This window comes from Salminus brasiliensis, chromosome 9, assembly GCF_030463535.1.
Source record: "Salminus brasiliensis chromosome 9, fSalBra1.hap2, whole genome shotgun sequence".
Classification (NCBI taxonomy): Eukaryota; Metazoa; Chordata; class Actinopteri; order Characiformes; family Bryconidae; genus Salminus; species Salminus brasiliensis.
The window spans coordinates 14,027,312-14,046,450 of NC_132886.1; the positions used below are offsets into that span (position 1 = coordinate 14,027,312).

At 41.0% G+C, this 19,139-nt stretch overlaps 1 protein-coding gene across 1 annotated transcript; it reads left to right on the forward strand.

Moving 5' to 3' along the window:
- The first annotated feature begins 311 nt into the window (after nucleotides 1-311).
- Nucleotides 312-18,883, forward strand: gba2 (glucosidase, beta (bile acid) 2). Its single transcript, XM_072687523.1, has 16 exons — nucleotides 312-1,471; nucleotides 7,192-7,283; nucleotides 7,381-7,496; nucleotides 8,283-8,501; nucleotides 8,904-9,143; nucleotides 10,793-11,049; nucleotides 11,336-11,461; nucleotides 11,601-11,785; nucleotides 12,343-12,447; nucleotides 13,201-13,308; nucleotides 14,314-14,465; nucleotides 14,671-14,777; nucleotides 14,884-15,026; nucleotides 15,780-15,895; nucleotides 16,964-17,155; nucleotides 18,168-18,883. The coding sequence occupies exons 1-16, from the start codon at nucleotides 1,281-1,283 to the stop codon at nucleotides 18,429-18,431; spliced, it is 2,613 nt and encodes an 870-aa protein (XP_072543624.1). The 5' UTR covers nucleotides 312-1,280; the 3' UTR covers nucleotides 18,432-18,883.
- The last annotated feature ends 256 nt before the right edge of the window (nucleotides 18,884-19,139 follow it).

A 19,139-nucleotide genomic window follows, 5' to 3' on the forward strand; every position in this document is an offset into this window, starting at 1 on the left:
AGTTTAAAAAACATATACATTTAAAACGAAACTCTGCGCTCCGTTTTGTTTGGCCAACACGCACGGCTCCGTGGCACATGTGACGTAGGACAGAGTCGAGACCAAACGGGGACGGGTGAGCCCAGCGCAGCTCTTCTAGCAAATACCACCATCTTCTGTGCTTATCTGGAGTTAATCTTGAGCGACAGTTATTTACGGTGTGTAAGGCACATCGAGACCGCATAAAATGTCGTGTAACGTCTCTGAAAGTGAATTTACAATTACACAACATTGTGTGATCCACCTCCGTCTGTGCGCATTGGTTTAGCCCGTGTTTGACTTCGCCGTGCAAATCCATTGTATGTACGGCGCAGTTCATAATGTGCGGAGAAAACGCCGCATTTTTCCCAGGGGGGACGCTAGTGTTTTCGCCCTAGATACCCGTCTGCTCCCATGATGAACCTGCACAACGAAGGGTGAGGCTGCAAACCCCGGTGGTGAAGGAGGAGGAGGAGGCGGCGGCGGAGGAGGAGGCGTAGGGCTGTGTGGATGCGGGGTGGTTGACTGTCCACTAAGGCACTAAGGCATCCTGTCTGGTGTGCAGCTCTGTGGTGGGATGATAGGACGATCTGTGATGGCATACCGCCTCCCAACACCTACTCCGACCAACGTGGGGATCTGGAAGATGTGATCGCGGCTCGCCTGGTTTGAGACTGGGTAGTACTAGCTAGCTAAGTGACCTGGGCCGGTTGGGCCGGTCTGGTCTGGTCTGATAGGACCGGTGCGGTGGCTTTGGAGGACCTCGGTGTCTGTTCGCGAGCTAGTGTCTCTCCCCCGCTGTAAAGCGCATCAACTTTATGTTCACAGCTGCTGACATTTCCAAAGGGTTAGAGGAGAATCCAAGTCGGTTCTGTTTACATCCCGATCTATGGTTACCGTGAGCAGCTAGCTAGCTTGAGCCACCTCTGGCTCAGTGCTGTGCCTTGACGTTCACCACAGTTACGCACGTTACTGCAGGGTAGGGAGCCCAATGTTGTGACCCCTTTATTAGCCAGCTAGCGACATTAGGCTCAGATACAGGCACTGCTGCTGTGTGACGCCTCAGTGAAAGCACAGGCATGCTGAGACAGGCCACCTGTAGGCTGCCACAAGCTTTATGATAAGGTTGTTCAGTGGCCTTAGACGTCAACTGTGAGTAATTAAGATTTAGCCATCAACGACGAAGGACTCGCTCTCCTGTAGAGCAGGTTTGGAAGCCAGCCTGTCATTCTTTCATAGCGCAGCCAAGGACGAGCAGGATCATGGATTTAAACGACAGCACTTCACTGGCCGAACTTATGGCCCGATACCAGTCCACTGAAACCGGCCTCGGCGTGCCAAAGGATGGCTGGAGGATCTGTTTGGCCCACGAGTTCAAGGAGAAAAGAAAGCCGTTCCAGGCGAAAGACGTGTCACTCTCCAACATTGTGAAACACATTGCCCTAGGGGCTAGGTAAGCACCACAGAACCTATTTTCCATGTAAGGAGACATGGTTTAAATTCTTGGAAATAATAAATAAAGGTATGACAGGTTCCTGGTGAGCAGGGGACAAACATACAGTATACCAACAAATAAAATGGGTAGGTTTCAGACTCTGTTAAAAACAAGCATGTAATAATTCACCACATTTTGGTACTAAAATGACTTAAAAATACAGCAAAAATATAGAAGTCTTTGTACTTGTTATAAATAGTTGTCTGGCAGGTGGAGGAGTTAGGCTAACTTTCTCACAGTCCACAGGTGGCTCAGCGGTTAGAGCGCCGGGATATCGATAACAGGGTTGTGGGTTCGATTCCCGGGCTCGGCAAGCTGCCATTGTTGGGTCCTTGAGCAAGGCCCTTTACCCTCTCTGCTCCCCGGGCGCTGGAGTTGGCTGCCCACCGCTCTGGGTGTGTGTACTCACTACCCCTAACAAGTGTGTGTGTGTGTGTGTGTGAGAGAGTGTGTGTTCACTACCAGATGGGTTAAATGCGGAGGACACATTTCGCTGTACAGTCCACACTGTACAGTGACAAATATGTGCACCTTTACCTTTTTTACCTTTTATCTAACACCCTAATGGGTCAGCTTTAGCCCAGGGGCCACACTTTAGACTGCCCTGATCGACAAGGATCTCTTGTTTGTTCCCTCTGTTGTCCTCATGGAAAGCGACCTGTTAAAACCAAATCAAGCCTGGTTAGTTCTGGTCTTTATACAACATCACTCTGATTTTAGTTGAGAACAAGAAGAATGGCAGGTTTTTAATTCCAGAAAAATAACATGGAATAATGGACAAAGATATCCTGCTGTTTGCTGTAGTTTACTCAGTGTTTCTCTGTACAAAACCCACAGTTTTCACCTAATATGCCAAGAAATTCTGCCAAAGTTTCTTTTTGTCTGTTGTTTTTTTGGGCTGGGAGGGGCTGATATTTGGAGTATGTGCGCTCATTGAGGAACGTGCTGGAGTCAGGTGTCGGATTCAGAGCCCAGGCCGTGTTCAGTGAAATGTTACAGAAACACAATCCAGAAACATCTAATAAGTTGGGCTGGGACAAACTAGTACTGTATATCAAGAAGCCCTCCAGGTGTCGGAAGATAAGTAGTATAATAAGTAAAATAAGATGCTCAAAAAGACTAAGCTAAATGTTCCCAAGCTAATATTGATTCCTAATCATAAGCTCAGGGTACTCACTTTTACCAATTAGAGAGTGCTACCAAAGCTTACCAGAGCCTATGTGTACTGAATTAATACAAAGCATTAGACATAGTATTGGTTGTAGATAGCATAGTTAGGTTTATTAGGAAAATGTTTAAACCTTCAGCTATTTGTAATAAACCATTTCAGTAGCTCAACACAACTAATAGAACAAGTGCATTCTCCAAGTTTAACACAAAAACATTTAATGACGGCTGCAGTCTCAGAATTCTTTAATTCCCCAAATATGATCCCTTATAAATCAAGGGCTTTATTAGTTGCATCAGGTGTGCTTGAGACAAAGCACATCAAATACTTGGACTGGCTAGGGGGTTTGTTCACTGTGATGTTTGATTGCATGTTAGAAATATGGCTCAAGTCAAGTTTAGAGAAGAGATCATTATCTTGCACAAATAAGGAAAAGAATACAGAAAAAGAGCAAAGACACTGAATGTTCCTAGAGATTCAGTAGTTAATCGTTAAAGGAACACTAGCTACACTACCTAAACGTGGCAGAAAGCGACCATACACTATATAAATTACACACAGAAGAAAATTCTGTTCCCTGGAGTGATAAAATAAAACTGGAACTTTTCAGGCCTATGGATCAGCCATATGCTGAAAAGAACATCCTGCCTACAGTGAAGCATTGCGCTGGTTCAGTGGTGCTCTGGTGCTGATTTGCTTCTTCTAGCACTGGAAACCTGCAGCGTGTACAGGGCAAGATGGCTTCTATCAAGGATCTGGAAATCCTATGAGAAAACACCTTCTGTGAGGACTACCAATGCTTGGTTTTAGAAGAAGTCCTGGAAGATTCTGGAGTGATCATCACATTTATATTTAGGCAGACATTCTTATCCAGAGCGACTTGCAAAAGTGCTTAACCATTTACTCAGAATATCCAAAGCTAGTGTCAGTACACCCTGAATTTAAGATACATTTGGGCCATGACCCAGCCAGACATGAATACCCAAATAATGTAATGCAAAAATTTGCAAGCAGAATCTGTGGGGAAAGAACAAGACAGAGCAAATGTAACAGAAGCTTTTAATAGATATTAGAGCTTTATCATGTGCTCTAGAAAGAGGTTAGGATCTTCTGTTGATGTTTAAACATGGCAAGTGATTTCTGCTGTTCAGACACTGCTGTGGAGTTTGTGCCACACCACTTTGGTATCAGGACAGAGAATAATCTGAATGCTTGATTTTTATGCATGCTAATAGATGGTGGGTCGAGCTGAGCAGTGCCAGACTTGAACCCTATAGAAAAATTTGAAGGCGGCAGTTGGTCAGCTGGAGGCCATTGGTCATGAGGAATAAGGGTTAGGGGTTTCTCAGGAACACTGCCGGAAGTTGGTGTCTGGCTATGCATCACGTTTGCAGTAGGTCATAACAGCATAAAAGCTCTACTATGTATTAAAGACACTTATCATAAATGGGTTGAATAACCCCTGAGACTGCAATCGTCATTAAAGAAAGCGCTTGTTCTATTACTTGAGATTGGTCTCGTTTGATTGGTTTATTGCAAACAGTTGAACATTTGTGCATTTTACTAATAAACTGAATATGCAATGAGGGGATTGAATAATTTGCAATGGGAAAAAAATAATTGGTTCACATGTTTTACTATTTTTGTGATCTGAAATCAACACCACAACCACAGTATATTGCTATACACCCTTCAGTGATCCCAGCACAAAAAAAACAAACCTAAAGGCCTACCCTCTATAGACTGACCATATACTGAACATCTGTTCTCTGTTTCTGGGTACATCCTGCTTGCAACTTCTCCAAGAAGAAGCTGACAATACATTTTATCAGGCCCTTCCCACTAGACTCTCAGAAGACTTCTTACACCTAAAGAAATTTGATCAGATACAGTTTGAGCAAATGTATTAACCACCATCAGGTTAAAGAATTGTTTGGCATCATGTAATGGGTAACGCCTCTTTCTTCGTGACAGACTAGGGTTTGAGCATATTACTCTACGCCAACAAGAGTCTTTGGGCAAGACTCCTAACATAGACCTTAATAAAATGCTACGGATAATCTACACTAATAGCCTACAATTAATGACCATGAACTCACTAAGTTCATTTGTGTGTAAACAAAAAGCCTATGTTGCTGACCTGAATTTTCAGATGATTAGACTTATTGTTCAAAGTGCAGTTTCATAAAGTCCATGGACAAAGGACCACACAACTTCACATTCCTCTGCTCTGAATCGAACAGGTGCCTTTCATATATTTGGGTTTGTTACATAACTTTTAGGTTGCATAATTGCCAGGAGTGTGTAGACTGTTCAAACACCCAGGGCACAGCCAGTGACAAGTTGCTTCCCTATAAATGTGGAAGAAAGCAGATCTTAATGTAAGGGACTTTTATTAGCTCTGTTAGTGCCATTCTACTGAAACAATTACTGCACATAAAACCCCTGCAACTGTTAATGATATGATATTATACTTTTAGTAGTATTTTTATGTTTGGCTAAAAATATCACACATATCTGTGCTGCATTTGTTTTTAGCATTGGCCAACAACCTCCGCAGCAAAACACACAATAAAACTTTACTACCGGTTATAGGCAGTAACAGTGTCCTGATCAAGCTGGAAATTTTTAATCTTAATTGGCCAAATATTAGATGCTGTTTGATGGTGAACAGCTAGTAATAAATACAATATACTATAATAATAACATGATGAGAGATTTCGGATAGATTTAATTTTACAGAGTCTGGATTTGTGCCCAGTTTATTTCACATTCTGTTCTATTAACAAATACTTTACTTGCTCCACACACAAAAAAGTTGCCTTAGGAACATGTTTGCTTTTCCTCAGTACAAGCGTAAGCCCATTTATATGTGCCATAGGTTTTGTGCACGCATAAATGGGTGTGGTTGATGGGGCCCTAAGGCTGTTAAAGTTAATAACTGATCCACCATGATCTTGAAAAATACTGTGGGTCTTTGTTAATGATTGAACTGTCCTCACCTAGAGCAGTGGATTCACAGTTCAAATGAAAACTTTAACTAGGAATCCACTGTTGTGGATACAGTGACATGTATAAAGCGGTTCATCTGTTCATGTAAATCGCAGGGCAATAGTAAAGGGCCGACACCTTCCAGGTTACTGAACTGTCAGTCTGGGTTGCAAGACTTTATAAAGACCCCAAAACAAACAACTGCTTAAATGAGTTCTTACTAATGAATGGTGTGTGGAAATCATATTGCACTGTTGTAGCGACTGTAACTTTATTATATATTGTAACGCAACGTTTAAGGTAAAAAATATAATGTTGTATATTTTGGACCATTTCAAACGTTTATAAATAAATAAATAAATAAATGAAAAAGTGCATTGCTGACTCTGGCCAACACTAAAACAGAGCGTCAAATCAGTCAAATCCAAGGCATTGGCCTTGAATACTGAACACTGTGTTGGGAAAGAGGACAGGGATCATCGGTCTATTTAAAAAGGACTAACCCTGGCAGACATAGACAATTCCCAGCTTTATCCCAGCAGTCCCATAATGCAGTCTGTTCTTTCCTGTTTGTTAAAGGCTTCTATTTTCAGCAGCTGTTGGGCTGAGTGCTACAGGCCAGCAAACAGCTGTGTATGCATTTATAAGAGATATTAACAGAGTAAGAGATTTACAAAGAGAGGCGCTGTGCTTCTGGGAGCTATTAGGACCATAAAGGAACAGAGGGGAAATAAACTGAATCTTAGATTTACAGGCATGGAGTCATAAATCATATATCAAATCATACATTAGGTTTTGCATTATATTATTTGCAGGATATTATGTAGGAGAAGAAATTTAAACGTTCAAAACTATTTATATAGAACTTTCAAAAATATTTGTTTTGAGAAAGAGAAAAATGAGACCCAGATTAATGAATTCTGATTCTGTGAATGTATTTCTGGTTTTCTAGCCAATTCGGAAGGCCAATTACCCAATACTCATTCATGTGAACACCCACTATCCCCTTATCATTAGCAGACTAGCACATGTCTCCTCTGACACACATCAAGCCAGCCACTGCCTCTTTTGGAACTGCCGCTGATTCAGCATTGCAAGGTAGCCAGCGTTCCACAGCTCCACGGCCCCACAGCTCACATACAACAGCTATCGGACGCCTTTGCTGACCTACATCACACTATGAGTGATGTGGTGAGGAAATGCCGACAACCCACCCCTGATTGTGATCTCTTGGACTCCGGATGCTGATGGAAAGCAGCATGTCCCGGGAACCAGCAATTCTTAGATCATGGTGCACCACTTGGAGCCTCAATACGGGGTTCTACAGTGAATCCAAAGCTTTAAAAAAAAAAATAAAAACACTGAAAAGTTAACATAAAATTAGACAAGGAAAAAATACACAAAGCTGTTTAGACTAAATGACTATTATGAATACTATATTCTACTATATCCCGAGGACTTGATTAAGTTTTGGAAACATTTCCTTAAAGCACCCTAAAATAAAGTTTGCTGTGTGCAGGTATCTAAAATGGTGGTACAAGAAAACGCAGGTGGAAAAGAAAGCACCCTTCATCGACATGTTTCGAGCATTGCCTCTAAAGCAAATTTATGGTAAGCCCTGTGCAGATGACCAAAGATAATTAAGATATATTTCTTGGCATATCACCATCATCCGATCAGTCACAAACACTACCTTTTTGTTTCGTAGGTGCCCCTCTTGGTGGTATTGGGGGTGGTACTATTACACGTGGATGGAAGGGGGAGTTCTGTAGGTGGCAGCTCAATCCAGGAATGTACCACTACAAAACAGTCATTGCTGACCAGGTAAGGCTCATCTTCAGATATATTTTTGCATCAGTGAACTAGTTAGGGTCGATCAGTCAAGCTACACTATTTGTTACGTTGCACCCATTGCTGACATACAGCTTGTCTAGTCCCTGTAGAGAAGTATTTTCAATAGAATAGGACTCTCTGGAGCAGATAAACATGAATCTGTAGGCACCATGCCTAATGCTAGGCATAGGCTAGAGGGCTATAAAACCCCTAGCATGAGCAGTGGAGCAGTGTGTTCTTTGGAATGATGGTGCTCCATCCAGTACTTTTGGGATGAGTTGGGGATGAGGAGGAACAAAAGCAAGATAAACCCTTTTAATACCTCTGATTTAGGAAGAAACACTCAATGAGCAGGTGTCCCAATACTTTTGTCAATCTTCATACTGACTACCATCCTGACTTTAGTTCCAGTTAATCCCACCTGATCCATCTAATTGCTGCTAAACAATACTCACTAAAGTAATGTACACATCATATGTACAATATCAAGTAATATGATGATATTAAAAGGAGGGAATAGGATGTTATTAAAACCACCAGTAAACAAATTAGCCACGAGTTAGAAAAAACCCAGATGAATTATTGATGTTATAAATACTGCAGGAACTCTCACTGGTAGAGTGTGTGTATTGTTGCCTAATAATGTGGAGCAGCTGCTGGTTCAGAAGGTACATACTACAGGCTGTTTTAGAAGGTACTATCTAAGGTACGGTATAAGCTTATGGAATTCTATCAGATGTATGTGTCCCAATTCAGTCTCGCTCCCTCTCTCTCCAGTTTACAGTGTGTCTGCGTAAAGGGGGACAGACAGTTTACCAGCAGGTGTTGTCCACTGAGCGTCCTCACACACTGCAGGGCTGGAACTGGGGTTTCTGTGGTGAATATGCCTTCTACCATGCACTGTACCCTCGAGCCTGGACTGTCTACCAGCTGCCTGGCCAGAACGTTACGTTAACCTGCAGGCAGGTGTCACCTGTCATTCCTCATGACTACAAGGTGAATGGGACATTATGGTGCTCTCAATCATTCAGACATTCTTCTCATGTTTCTGTGCTTTAGGTTTGCCAGGTTGAAGGACAGTTTTGTCCTACTGAAGTGGAATTAAAACAATAGTTCAGATAAAAATCTTTTTTTGCACAATTTTACCCTTGTAGTCAGTAGAGGTGTCAGAAACATTGATCTATCAAAGTATTGCAATACTGTATACATTTTCAAAAACACATTATATTATTTATAAAATAATACTCTACATGCAAAGATGGGTGTCAGACAGCCTCATATAAAGCCTGCAAATAAATGTAAGGGGGTAAAAAGAGTTTGAAGGTTACATTTTTAAGAATCCTGCTGTATTGTAAAACAAAACCTCTTCCTGTGTCTACATTCTCACTCTCACTCCAGGACTCCAGCCTTCCCGTTGCTGTATTTGTGTGGGATATAGAGAACAAGAATGACTATGCGTTGGACGTCTCCATCATGTTCACAATGGTTAACGGGTCAGGCCAAAAGGACGATAAGAGCGGTGGGCATTGGAACGAACCATTTCACTTGGCTAAGGAAAACGAGACGGTGTCTGGGGTTTTGCTCCACCACTGCACACCTGTGAACCCATACACTCTGTGCCTAGCAGCGAGAAAACAGGTAACACACCTTGATAATTAGAACATCTCAGGGGAGAACAAGCATGCATGTCCCATGAAATGACTTTGAAGCGATATGAAATAACCGCCTTGAGTGTGTTGAGATGTTGCACACGGTGGATGGGCAAGGTTGATGGGCTTTGACAACAAACATATAAAGATACACTGCATAGCAAAATTAATAAAAGTATGTAGACGCACCTTGTAATTAGTGTTTCGTCTGTGTTAGTCGCACTCACAGATAATAAGTGTGTAAAACCAATCATGCAGTCATTCAATCCTAACAGATGAACGTTGACAGTGGAATGGGTGACCGTGAAGAGCTTGGTGATTTTTAGCATGGCCTTTTCAAAAAGTCAGGACCTAAAAGGTACGCCTTGCTGGAGCTACCCTGGTTAAGTGCTGTAAGTGCTGCCATTGTGAAGTTTAGGGAAGGCCCTCTGCTGTTGCGACATGATGAGTTCTCCATATTTCATTTCTATTGAATGTCTTTGGGATGTACTGGAACAGCGGCTGTGAGCCAGGCCTTATCGCCTAGCATCAGTGCATGACCTCACTAATGCTTGAGTGTCTGAATCTAAGGAAATCCCAACAGGCATGTTCCAAAATATAGCGAAAGGTATCAGGATAGGTGTTACGGTACACACTAGTCACTGTACAGCTCTATTAACTTGAGCTAAGCTTAGCATGGTGTGTTGCTAAAGACTTACAACTACAGGGGCTCCAAAAAGTGTTCTTCCCAGGTCCTCGTATCCAATTTCACTCAATATACTGTTCTTTTATGAAATAATACAACTATGACCTTTATTTGTTCTGAATTTAGATTTGATCAGTTTGCCTCTAAACTGCAGTATGAACACAGCAGTATTAAAGGTGCTGTGTACAATTTCAAAGTAGCTCTGACCGAGCAACACAATACTGTCCTAGCCAATCAGCAACAGGGGATGTTCAGGCGAAAGGGGAGGGGCAAGGACACTGGTGAGGTATTTGGATGATTGAGAGACCTTCGAACGTTGAAAAGGGATTAGGATGTTGCTCATGGATAACATTGACTTATATTTGCTGGAGTATTATTTTTGCTCAGTGTTGTTTTGCCTGATTTGTGAATGTTTGCAATAGATAATCACAACCGGTTTGCTTAGCAGCAATTCTTGCAACTGTTTGCTAACCCTGTATGTATTTGCATGTACTGTATTTGAGTGGCAGAGCTTCTGAAGGAGCACTGAAATGAGGGGTGTGTTTGTTTTGCTGTTAAGTTCACATATCAACAGTTGTTCTCCAGAATCGTATATAGCTCCTTTAAGGGGAATTCTATTTTCCGAACTTACTGCCTAGTTTAATGTGACGTGAAGTCATTAATTGGAGAGAGACCTTTTTTCTTTACAGTGTTGGCAGTCGAAACCAGCTTATTTGGTTTATGATTCAAAAGGACCAGTAAACTTAAATTATCTTGGTATTAGGTACTTCTGGTTCCTATAAGCCATGGTAAACAATTCTGGCTCTGCAAGTTTCTCTAGTTGGACATGTTTTACTTCCAACCACTCTGAATGACTCTTTAAGATGAATGTACAGCTTTAAAATCCTACAGAGGGTTTTAGAAATCAGACTTCAGACTTCAATACTGACTTTAATTCTTTATGTGTGTATTAGTCTGACAGAGAGATAAGCCATCAGACTGCCTTCAGTCCAGAGGGCACCTGCAGCGGTCTTTGGAGTGATCTCATTAATGATGGACGGTTGGATTCACCAGTGGATTCCAGCCCCCCCACGCAAAGAGGAGAAAAGGTGGCGGCTGCGCTGGCAGTGGGTTGCCCCGTGCCTGCTCGTGGACACAATAGTGTAGAGTTCAGTTTGGCTTGGGACATGCCAAAAATGACTTTTGGCTCTGGAGAGAAGGAGCACATCAGGTACACATTTTTATTTATAGGTCTATACTTCTGTACAGTCAGTCAGGAAATTCTGGCTAGGTCTGCTTGCTCATCATTCTGTACTTATACAAGCAACACTTTCAATTTAGGTAATTAATATACATTTTAAGTATTGGTAAAGTACCTAACAACAGCATCATACATTTTTAACATGCGGTTATTTATTTATTTATCATATTTAATAATGGAATGACCATAAGCACACATTCATCTACAAAATGGCAACAAAGTGTTGTGTTCTTTCCCCCCCCCCCTCTTTGCTCAGACGGTACACTCGTTACTATGGCACCAATGGGGATGCATGCCCTTCTCTCTCTCACTATGCACTCACACACTACAAAGATTGGGAGAAGAGCATTGAGGAATGGCAGAGACCTATTTTGGAAGACAGGTAAAAAGGTCTATGAAACTATGCTAAACCTAGAGGAACGTTACTAACCCACTGCATGACTTCATAAAATGCCTAAAAATGAATTTCTCTCATTACATATTTTGTCCTGAAGTTAGGTATTTGTGTCTTTGTGTTCTAGTTCTCTCCCCTCCTGGTACAAATCAGCTTTATTTAATGAACTGTACTTTATCGCGGATGGTGGGACTGTGTGGGTGGAGCTTCCCGAGGACTGTGATGTCAGTGGAGGACTCCGCCCCGAGCAAGGTGGCCTTCCAGCCCAGCCTCCTATCATCAAGGAATATGGCCGCTTTGCTTATTTAGAAGGTGAGTGAATGCTTTTCTTGGTATCAGGTTTTACAAAATATTAGCGTTATTTTGGCACCAAAACAGTCATGATACAGGTTGCACAACAAGTAGACATCAGCACAACATTCTTGGAAAAGTCATGAATTCACTCCAAAGGGAAAGTGAGCTATTTGGCAATCTCTTAATTTTATCTGCCAGTGTCTGTAGCTGGCTGGGGTCATTCCAAATACACAAGTTTAAAGAACTGCTACTCTACTCTGCATGTCCAAATGTTTGTGGACCCCCTGCTAATAATTGCATTCCGCTACTTTAAGTAGCACCCATTGCTGACACAGTCAGCTTGTCTAGTCCATGTAGAGAAGTACTGCCAGGAGAATATGACTCTTTGGAGCAGATAAACATGAATCTACTGGCACCATGCCTAGGGCTACTGGCACCAGGTGAGGTACAAAGTCATTACAAAGGGTAATGACTTTCCTTTATAGTAGTCCTTTATCCCCCTGCAAATACATCACACTACTGTAATATTCCTCGTACTGTAAGATGCTTTCCCTCTTCTTTTTCCCTGTTCTTAGGTCAGGAGTACAGAATGTATAACACATACGATGTGCACTTCTATGCCTCTTTTGCACTCATCATGCTCTGGCCCAAACTGGCTCTGAGCCTGCAGTATGACATTGGTAAGTTTCTACCATGCATTGTGAGTCTATAAAGAAATAATTTAATAGGATGGAGAGCTTTAAACAAAAAGCCACAAAACTATTGTAAACCTTAAGCTTAAGGAAAAAGAAAAAAACTAATTGAGGATATTGGCCCTTCATGTATGTTTGTCTATGTTTAATCAATTCCAAACCTTCCTTAAGGAAACATAGTATTATTTGCAGTGCTATTAACTGTGCTAGTGATAAAAATGAACAAATCGCTGGGAATATTGAGAAGACATCTGGATAACCTTTGCTCCTTAGACTATCTCACAAAACATCAATGTCCTTCTTGTTAGTTACTTTTTATGGTGTTTGTCTTTACTTGTCTAATATAATGATAATTAAATGTTCAGGATGAATAAGAACACTGTTTTTCCAAGATAGATTTGGATGTGCTTGGGTGCCTAAAGGTTTTTAACCATTTGTCTTCGTAATAAGTGTGTTTTTACCAGTAAGACCTAAAACAAAATGGTTAAAAAAAGGTTTTCTTCATGCCGTGATGAGGGAGTTTGGGGGGAATAACTGACCAAACTGATATTTCTTTGAGCAGCCTTATTTTCCCCCAGTGTGTTTAATTGAGAAAATAATCTATTGGACAGAAAAGGAATTGTGCAAAAATGTCCAAAAAAATGCCTTAAGTTTGTGTCCTGTAGAGGATTTTGTTCACATATTTTAACAGGGGTCATATCTTACCTTATTATCTGACTCTTTCCCCCCTTTTTCTTCTAGCTGGTAGTGTGGTACAACAGGACCCCACAGAAAGGATGAACTTAATGACTGGCAGATGCTCAGCAGTCAAAACCCGGAATGTAGTACCTCATGACATTGGAGATCCAGGTTTGTAAAAACGTCCATACACACTGACTGAATCGCCCTGCTCTCTTCATGTTATGAGGTGTTCATTTGTACCATTAGATTACAGCTAAAAGCATCTTAACATTATGGCTTTGTTCACATTATCGGATTGAGCTGGCACTGAAAATTCAGTTCACATATCTACCCTCACAATGTAAACCTCAAACTTGAAACTCTTTCATATTTATTTGAAGAACAGATTTGATTTAGTAGTGAAGGTGGAGCTTCTCAGCATTCTTGATGGTCTTTGTGGTTTTCGTGGTTGCTGTTAGTACATTTTATTATTTTTTGGGTTTAACCATTTCAAGGTTAAGCTTACTGGATTAGCCTGTATCGCTAAAAGACAAACAAATGGTTGTGGCTTCTGAACGGCACCATAGTTCATAGCCTGTATATTCGGAGACAATGAGTTGCCACAAAATATGTAAGCAGTCATGTTATTTTGAGCTGTAATTACTTTGAAGGTTTAATTACATGTACTTCAGGCAACAACACAGAGTGATGTGAATAAAACTTTGACTTCCATTATCTGAAAACGAGACCTCAGTCATTTAAAGGAAATTAAAATATGTCTAACTAATCTTAAACCGGTTCTACAAACCTCTGACATTCGAATGTACAGACTTGTACAAATGTTGTGGAAAACGATCACCTCAGTCATTTAGAGTTCTGTGAAATAAAACTGATGTATAGTGCATTATACACACCTCATTGAGAGCCGGCAGCAGTGGTTTCAAAAGAGAAACGAGGCCTAATAAGAGAAAACCTTCGTGAGATTGGGTTTGAGGAAAAATCAGAAATGAGTAGTATAGCTTGTAAACATAGCTTATGATGTATATTTGAATCTGGGTCTGGGTGTACTCTACTTATATCACATATAAACCTGGAATTGACTGCCTTCAATTGCATAATGTTTTATTATACCCTACTAATCCACTTTACTGTTTGTAACCGCCAGTGAAACAACCGTTTGTCTTTCTTTACCAGATGATGAACCTTGGCTGCGTGTCAATGCTTACCTGATTCATGACACAGATGACTGGAAAGACCTGAACCTGAAGTTTGTTCTACAGGTTTACCGTGACTATCACCTAACTCACGACACACAATACCTGCAAGATATGTGGCCCATCTGTCAGGTAAGCTGTGCAGTACTGTGTCAAATGGCACAGAGGTTTGTTTATACTGAACAGTAGTTTAAATATTGGTGTGTTTAAGCCTTTCAGAGATTAATTACTAATCACTTTTAATATCCACAATTTACTTAATTTTAATTACTCAAAATCACCCATAGATAAGCTTCACCTGTCACTCAGCTAATTGTACATTGCTTGGTGTTCTTAGGCAGTTATGGAGACTGAAATGAAGTTTGATAAGGATGGGGACGGGCTGATTGAGAACTCTGGCTATGCTGACCAGACGTATGATGGATGGCCAGTGACAGGACCCAGGTTGGTTAAATAAATAAACATATGCTACAACTTCAGCATGGCAGCATCAGTATACTGATTTAAACCATGTTAACTTATCTGAATCTGCTCTACTGCTGTGCTTCAGTGCATACTGCGGGGGTCTGTGGATTGCCTCGGTGTGTGTAATGTGTAAGATGGCACAGCTTTTGAAGAATGATGCTGTATATGAACGCTACCAAAGCATCTTGGAGCGAGGCAGTGCCGCCTTTGATAAGCTACTGTGGAACGGTGAGTAGAGGTGTAGCAATTTATCTGTTTTGATTCTTCACATTTCATCACTGTTTATTTAACTGACTACACTACAATTTATTGATGTCCAAGATTTAAAATATTATTATTATTTATGAACTGAATAATAATGTAATAAATAAAATGGGCAAATGGATTTTGTAGACTATATTTAAGCAAGGCTAATAGAGGTATATAGAGGCTAATAGAGGTGACTGATAGAGGGCATACGAGGTAACCGCTAGCCTAGACCACATATTAAATACTGTTTTATCAGAACTACAGATACAGTCCATGTGATGTGTTGGTTACAGGATTAGACTCAGCAATATGATATGCTGTGTTTTGTGGCTGTTCTAGCTAGAAATCGCTACCATGTTGTAAGAGATGATGAAAAGTTTAATCTTATATGACTCTATGAGATTATTAATAATATAATGTTGACGGAACAAAAGGCAGAACTTGGAGGTGCAGCACCCGGACTTTGTGTGGCGTTTACGTAACAGACACGATAAAAACATCACCCTCTGCATTAAAAGCTAGCATATAGGTGTTTTTGCTTCTGCCAAGTAAAGGACCATCTACCACCAAGGGATGTCAAAGCTTCCGTCCAACTTAGAACGGGCGAAGCAAATTACAAACTCTATCACAACGTTTATTGTGGCGGCCCATTGACCAGTGTGGCTAGTTTCTGTTTGTCGAATTTCTCAAGCCTACTATTCTCCACTGAAATCCTCTGTCTCTTGCTCTCAGGTAAGTATTATAACTATGATAGCAGTGGGCAGAACCTGTCCAACAGCGTGATGTCTGACCAGTGTGCAGGTCACTGGTTCCTGAGAGCATCTGGATTGGGAAACGATGAGTTTCAGGTTAGTTCCCGTACTCCTTCCACAATTTTTCCTCTTCCTAGCAGCTCCCCCATATAATTAGCAAACAGGTCTGAATGAAGTTCAGTAAAGCAATACTTTGCCAAACACTTTAACACTGCTTAAAAAAATCATGCAAATCATGGGGACTAATCTAGCATGTAGTTGCAAACTCCTCCTGTGAAGTGTGATGCACGCCTATTTCAGTGCTTGCCTGGTCTCACTATAACTCCCATTCTACTGACTAAGAACCTTATAGCCACTGCACACTGGACACACCACACCACCAGGGCTCTGTAACTGAAATTTCATTCTTATTAATGAAGGTGTATTGAGATTGCATTTGAGCTCACTGTAAAAAGTACGCGTTATACAGCCTGCTCTTTGGTTTGCGTCATTGGTTTCTTTGAACTTAAGTTTTTTATTTTCCTTTGACGCTGCAGTCATGTTCTCTTGTGGCCACGTCCATCCATTTCTTTAGACATTTCTTTGAAAAGAAAAGGGTTGTGATATGAGCCTTCTTATTTAGTTTGAACAAAGACATTATAAGGTAGGTTACGTCGCTATCCCGTCACTGAAAACCTCCCTCACTGCCGTTTTCAATTTCCCCTTCTCCTCAGTGAATGTTGAGCTGGATTGATGTAAAAGTTGCATGAATTTCTATTTCTATATGAGCCACATTTCTATATGAGCAACTTTTACCTGCTGTGTGAACACTTTACAGTCCTGATTGAAAATAATGAGCTACTTCAGTAAAATGCCTAATATTCACCAATATTCAAATTGTGTGGCACCTTTGTTGAAATGGAACAAAATGGCTCTTTCTCTCGTTTGGGTAGCCAACTCCAGGCCTGGAATATGACAAGACTATCTAATACAGACTAACACTAACTGCAATCTCCTTTGCATTGGTGTTTTCACCTTTTAATACTGTTATACATTTTGATAGACGTTCAGTCTGGCCATAAGCGCATTACTCACCCCTATAATCAGCTTCCAGCTTCATTTGATTACAGAGATGTGCAAGTGAACTATGTGTTTTTACTACTGAAGTCTGTTCTCGTTCCTCAGGCTTTCCCTCAGGAGAAGATCCGCAGTGCTCTTAAGTCTGTATTCGATCTGAACGTGATGAGTTTTGGTGCGGGGCAGATGGGGGCTGTGAATGGAATGAGGCCAGAGGGCGTGCCTGATCGCTCAAGTGTTCAGTCAGATGAAGTGTGGATTGGTGTGGTGTATGGATTGGCAGCGACTATGATTCATGAGGTAAGTACAGTTTCATTATGATGAACGTTTAGAGAAACATATATAAATACTTCAAAAGACGTCTGAATGCACATCCCTAGTTGGTACTAACTTTTACACATGGAGAATTTAACAGTAATTGAAACAAGAAGGATGCAGGCCAGAGAGGAAGCTCTGGAATGGCTTACTCAGAAATATACCTGCATGAGACTTAGTACAAGTAGCAAAATAACCAGGAGGCTTAGATGCTTCTACATTTGCATTTGCATTTGCATTTATGGCATTTAGCTGACGCTCTTGTCCAGAGCGACTTACAAGGTAACTCGTATTACAGAGGAGGGCCAATGTAGTGTTCAGAGTCTGGCCCAAGGACTCTTATTGGTGTAGCACAGCACAGTCACCCAGACCAGGAATCGAACCCCAGTCTCCCACATGGTGTGGTAGCTCACTGGCAGGTAGTGGTGTTATCTGTTGCACCACACCAACCACCACATTTGCTCCTGGAGTGCACATTGCAGCTGGGTCGTTTTTTGGGCTGCTGATATCTCTACGTCATGGTTTGGAGCGCTCTCATTACGGCTGCCAGAGTAGGTCACAACCACTTTGACAAGGACCAAATAGATTTGCTAGATTACTTGGTTTAGAGCATCTCCAAAAATCAGACAGTAATGTAAGAACATCCCAATATAAACATTATTATTATTATTATTTTTAGTAGTAGTGTTGTGATGTGACTTTGGCCTCCATGTTTTAACAGCTGAGGTTCAGTTTTCACAAGAGAAAACTTTTGCAGGACTATATTTTCTACATGCTATTTTCAATGTGTTTGGTTGTGTGTATGTATATAACATTTTTTATTTTTTATTTTTATTGGAAAATTAGCTTTGAAGGTAATAGGCAGGGCTGCTGAAACTTTAGATTTCCACATTATGAAAATCTGCCTTTTATTCCTGCTAGTTAAAAAAAAACATTCTTGATTGAATAATCATCTGTACTTTATTACGATTCCTATCTTTCTTGCTGTGTCTTTTAGGGCATGCTGAAGGAGGGCCTACACACTGCTGAAGGTTGTTACCGGACAGTGTGGGAAAGGGCCGGAATGGCTTTTCAGACTCCGGAGGCATACTGTGAGAAAGGAATCTATCGCTCTCTGGCCTACATGAGACCTCTTAGCATCTGGGCCATGCAGCTGGCCCTGGACAATCGGCCAAAGCTGGCCAAAGCTACAAACAAAGACGGTGAAGAAGCATCTTTAGCGACAGAGTCGCACAATGAACTTAAAGAGAACTGCCATTAGTACATTTCTGTTTTCCTCCTGCACCTGTCCCTCAGCACATGCTACATTTCATACAGTTTTTAATATACTGAAGTTTACTCGCTGTACATGCATGTGTCGACCAATGTAGCACTTTTGAGTGTGGTTTTGTGAAAGTGGGTGCTTCTATTTGGGTACCAGTTTTACAAACAAAAAATGACATGAGTATTCTCCTCAGACATACAGTAGGTAAACTGATCAAGGATTTGATCACAGCACTGAGAACTACACAGTGAAGGCATGAGTTTGTTTAGATTTTTTTAGCTTGGTAGAATGAAAGCTAGTGGTTAGCGAAGTTGAAATCACTTTTTTCAGTTTTATATTTTCCTGTGTGACATAGCACCTATCCAAGGCTCTGACAATTCAGTAATGTGTACCTTAAACATGTAGATTTAAATAAATGAACATTATAACTGGGATGACAAAGAATGGAATGATTGCGAGTGCTTCCTGATCCACTAGGTGGCAAAATCTCACTACATAATACCTTACCCACACTGACCGACCATTTACACACTCCAACAACAGGTTGTACTTGTACTAAATGCAATCAGCCATAATTATAGTACCACCTGCCTGATATTAAGTTGCACTTGATAGATGCCACTGTGCATTAAATAATTATATATATATCACATGTACACAAACGTTACTCCTAAGCCGTGGATACTGATAAACCAAGATAATTTA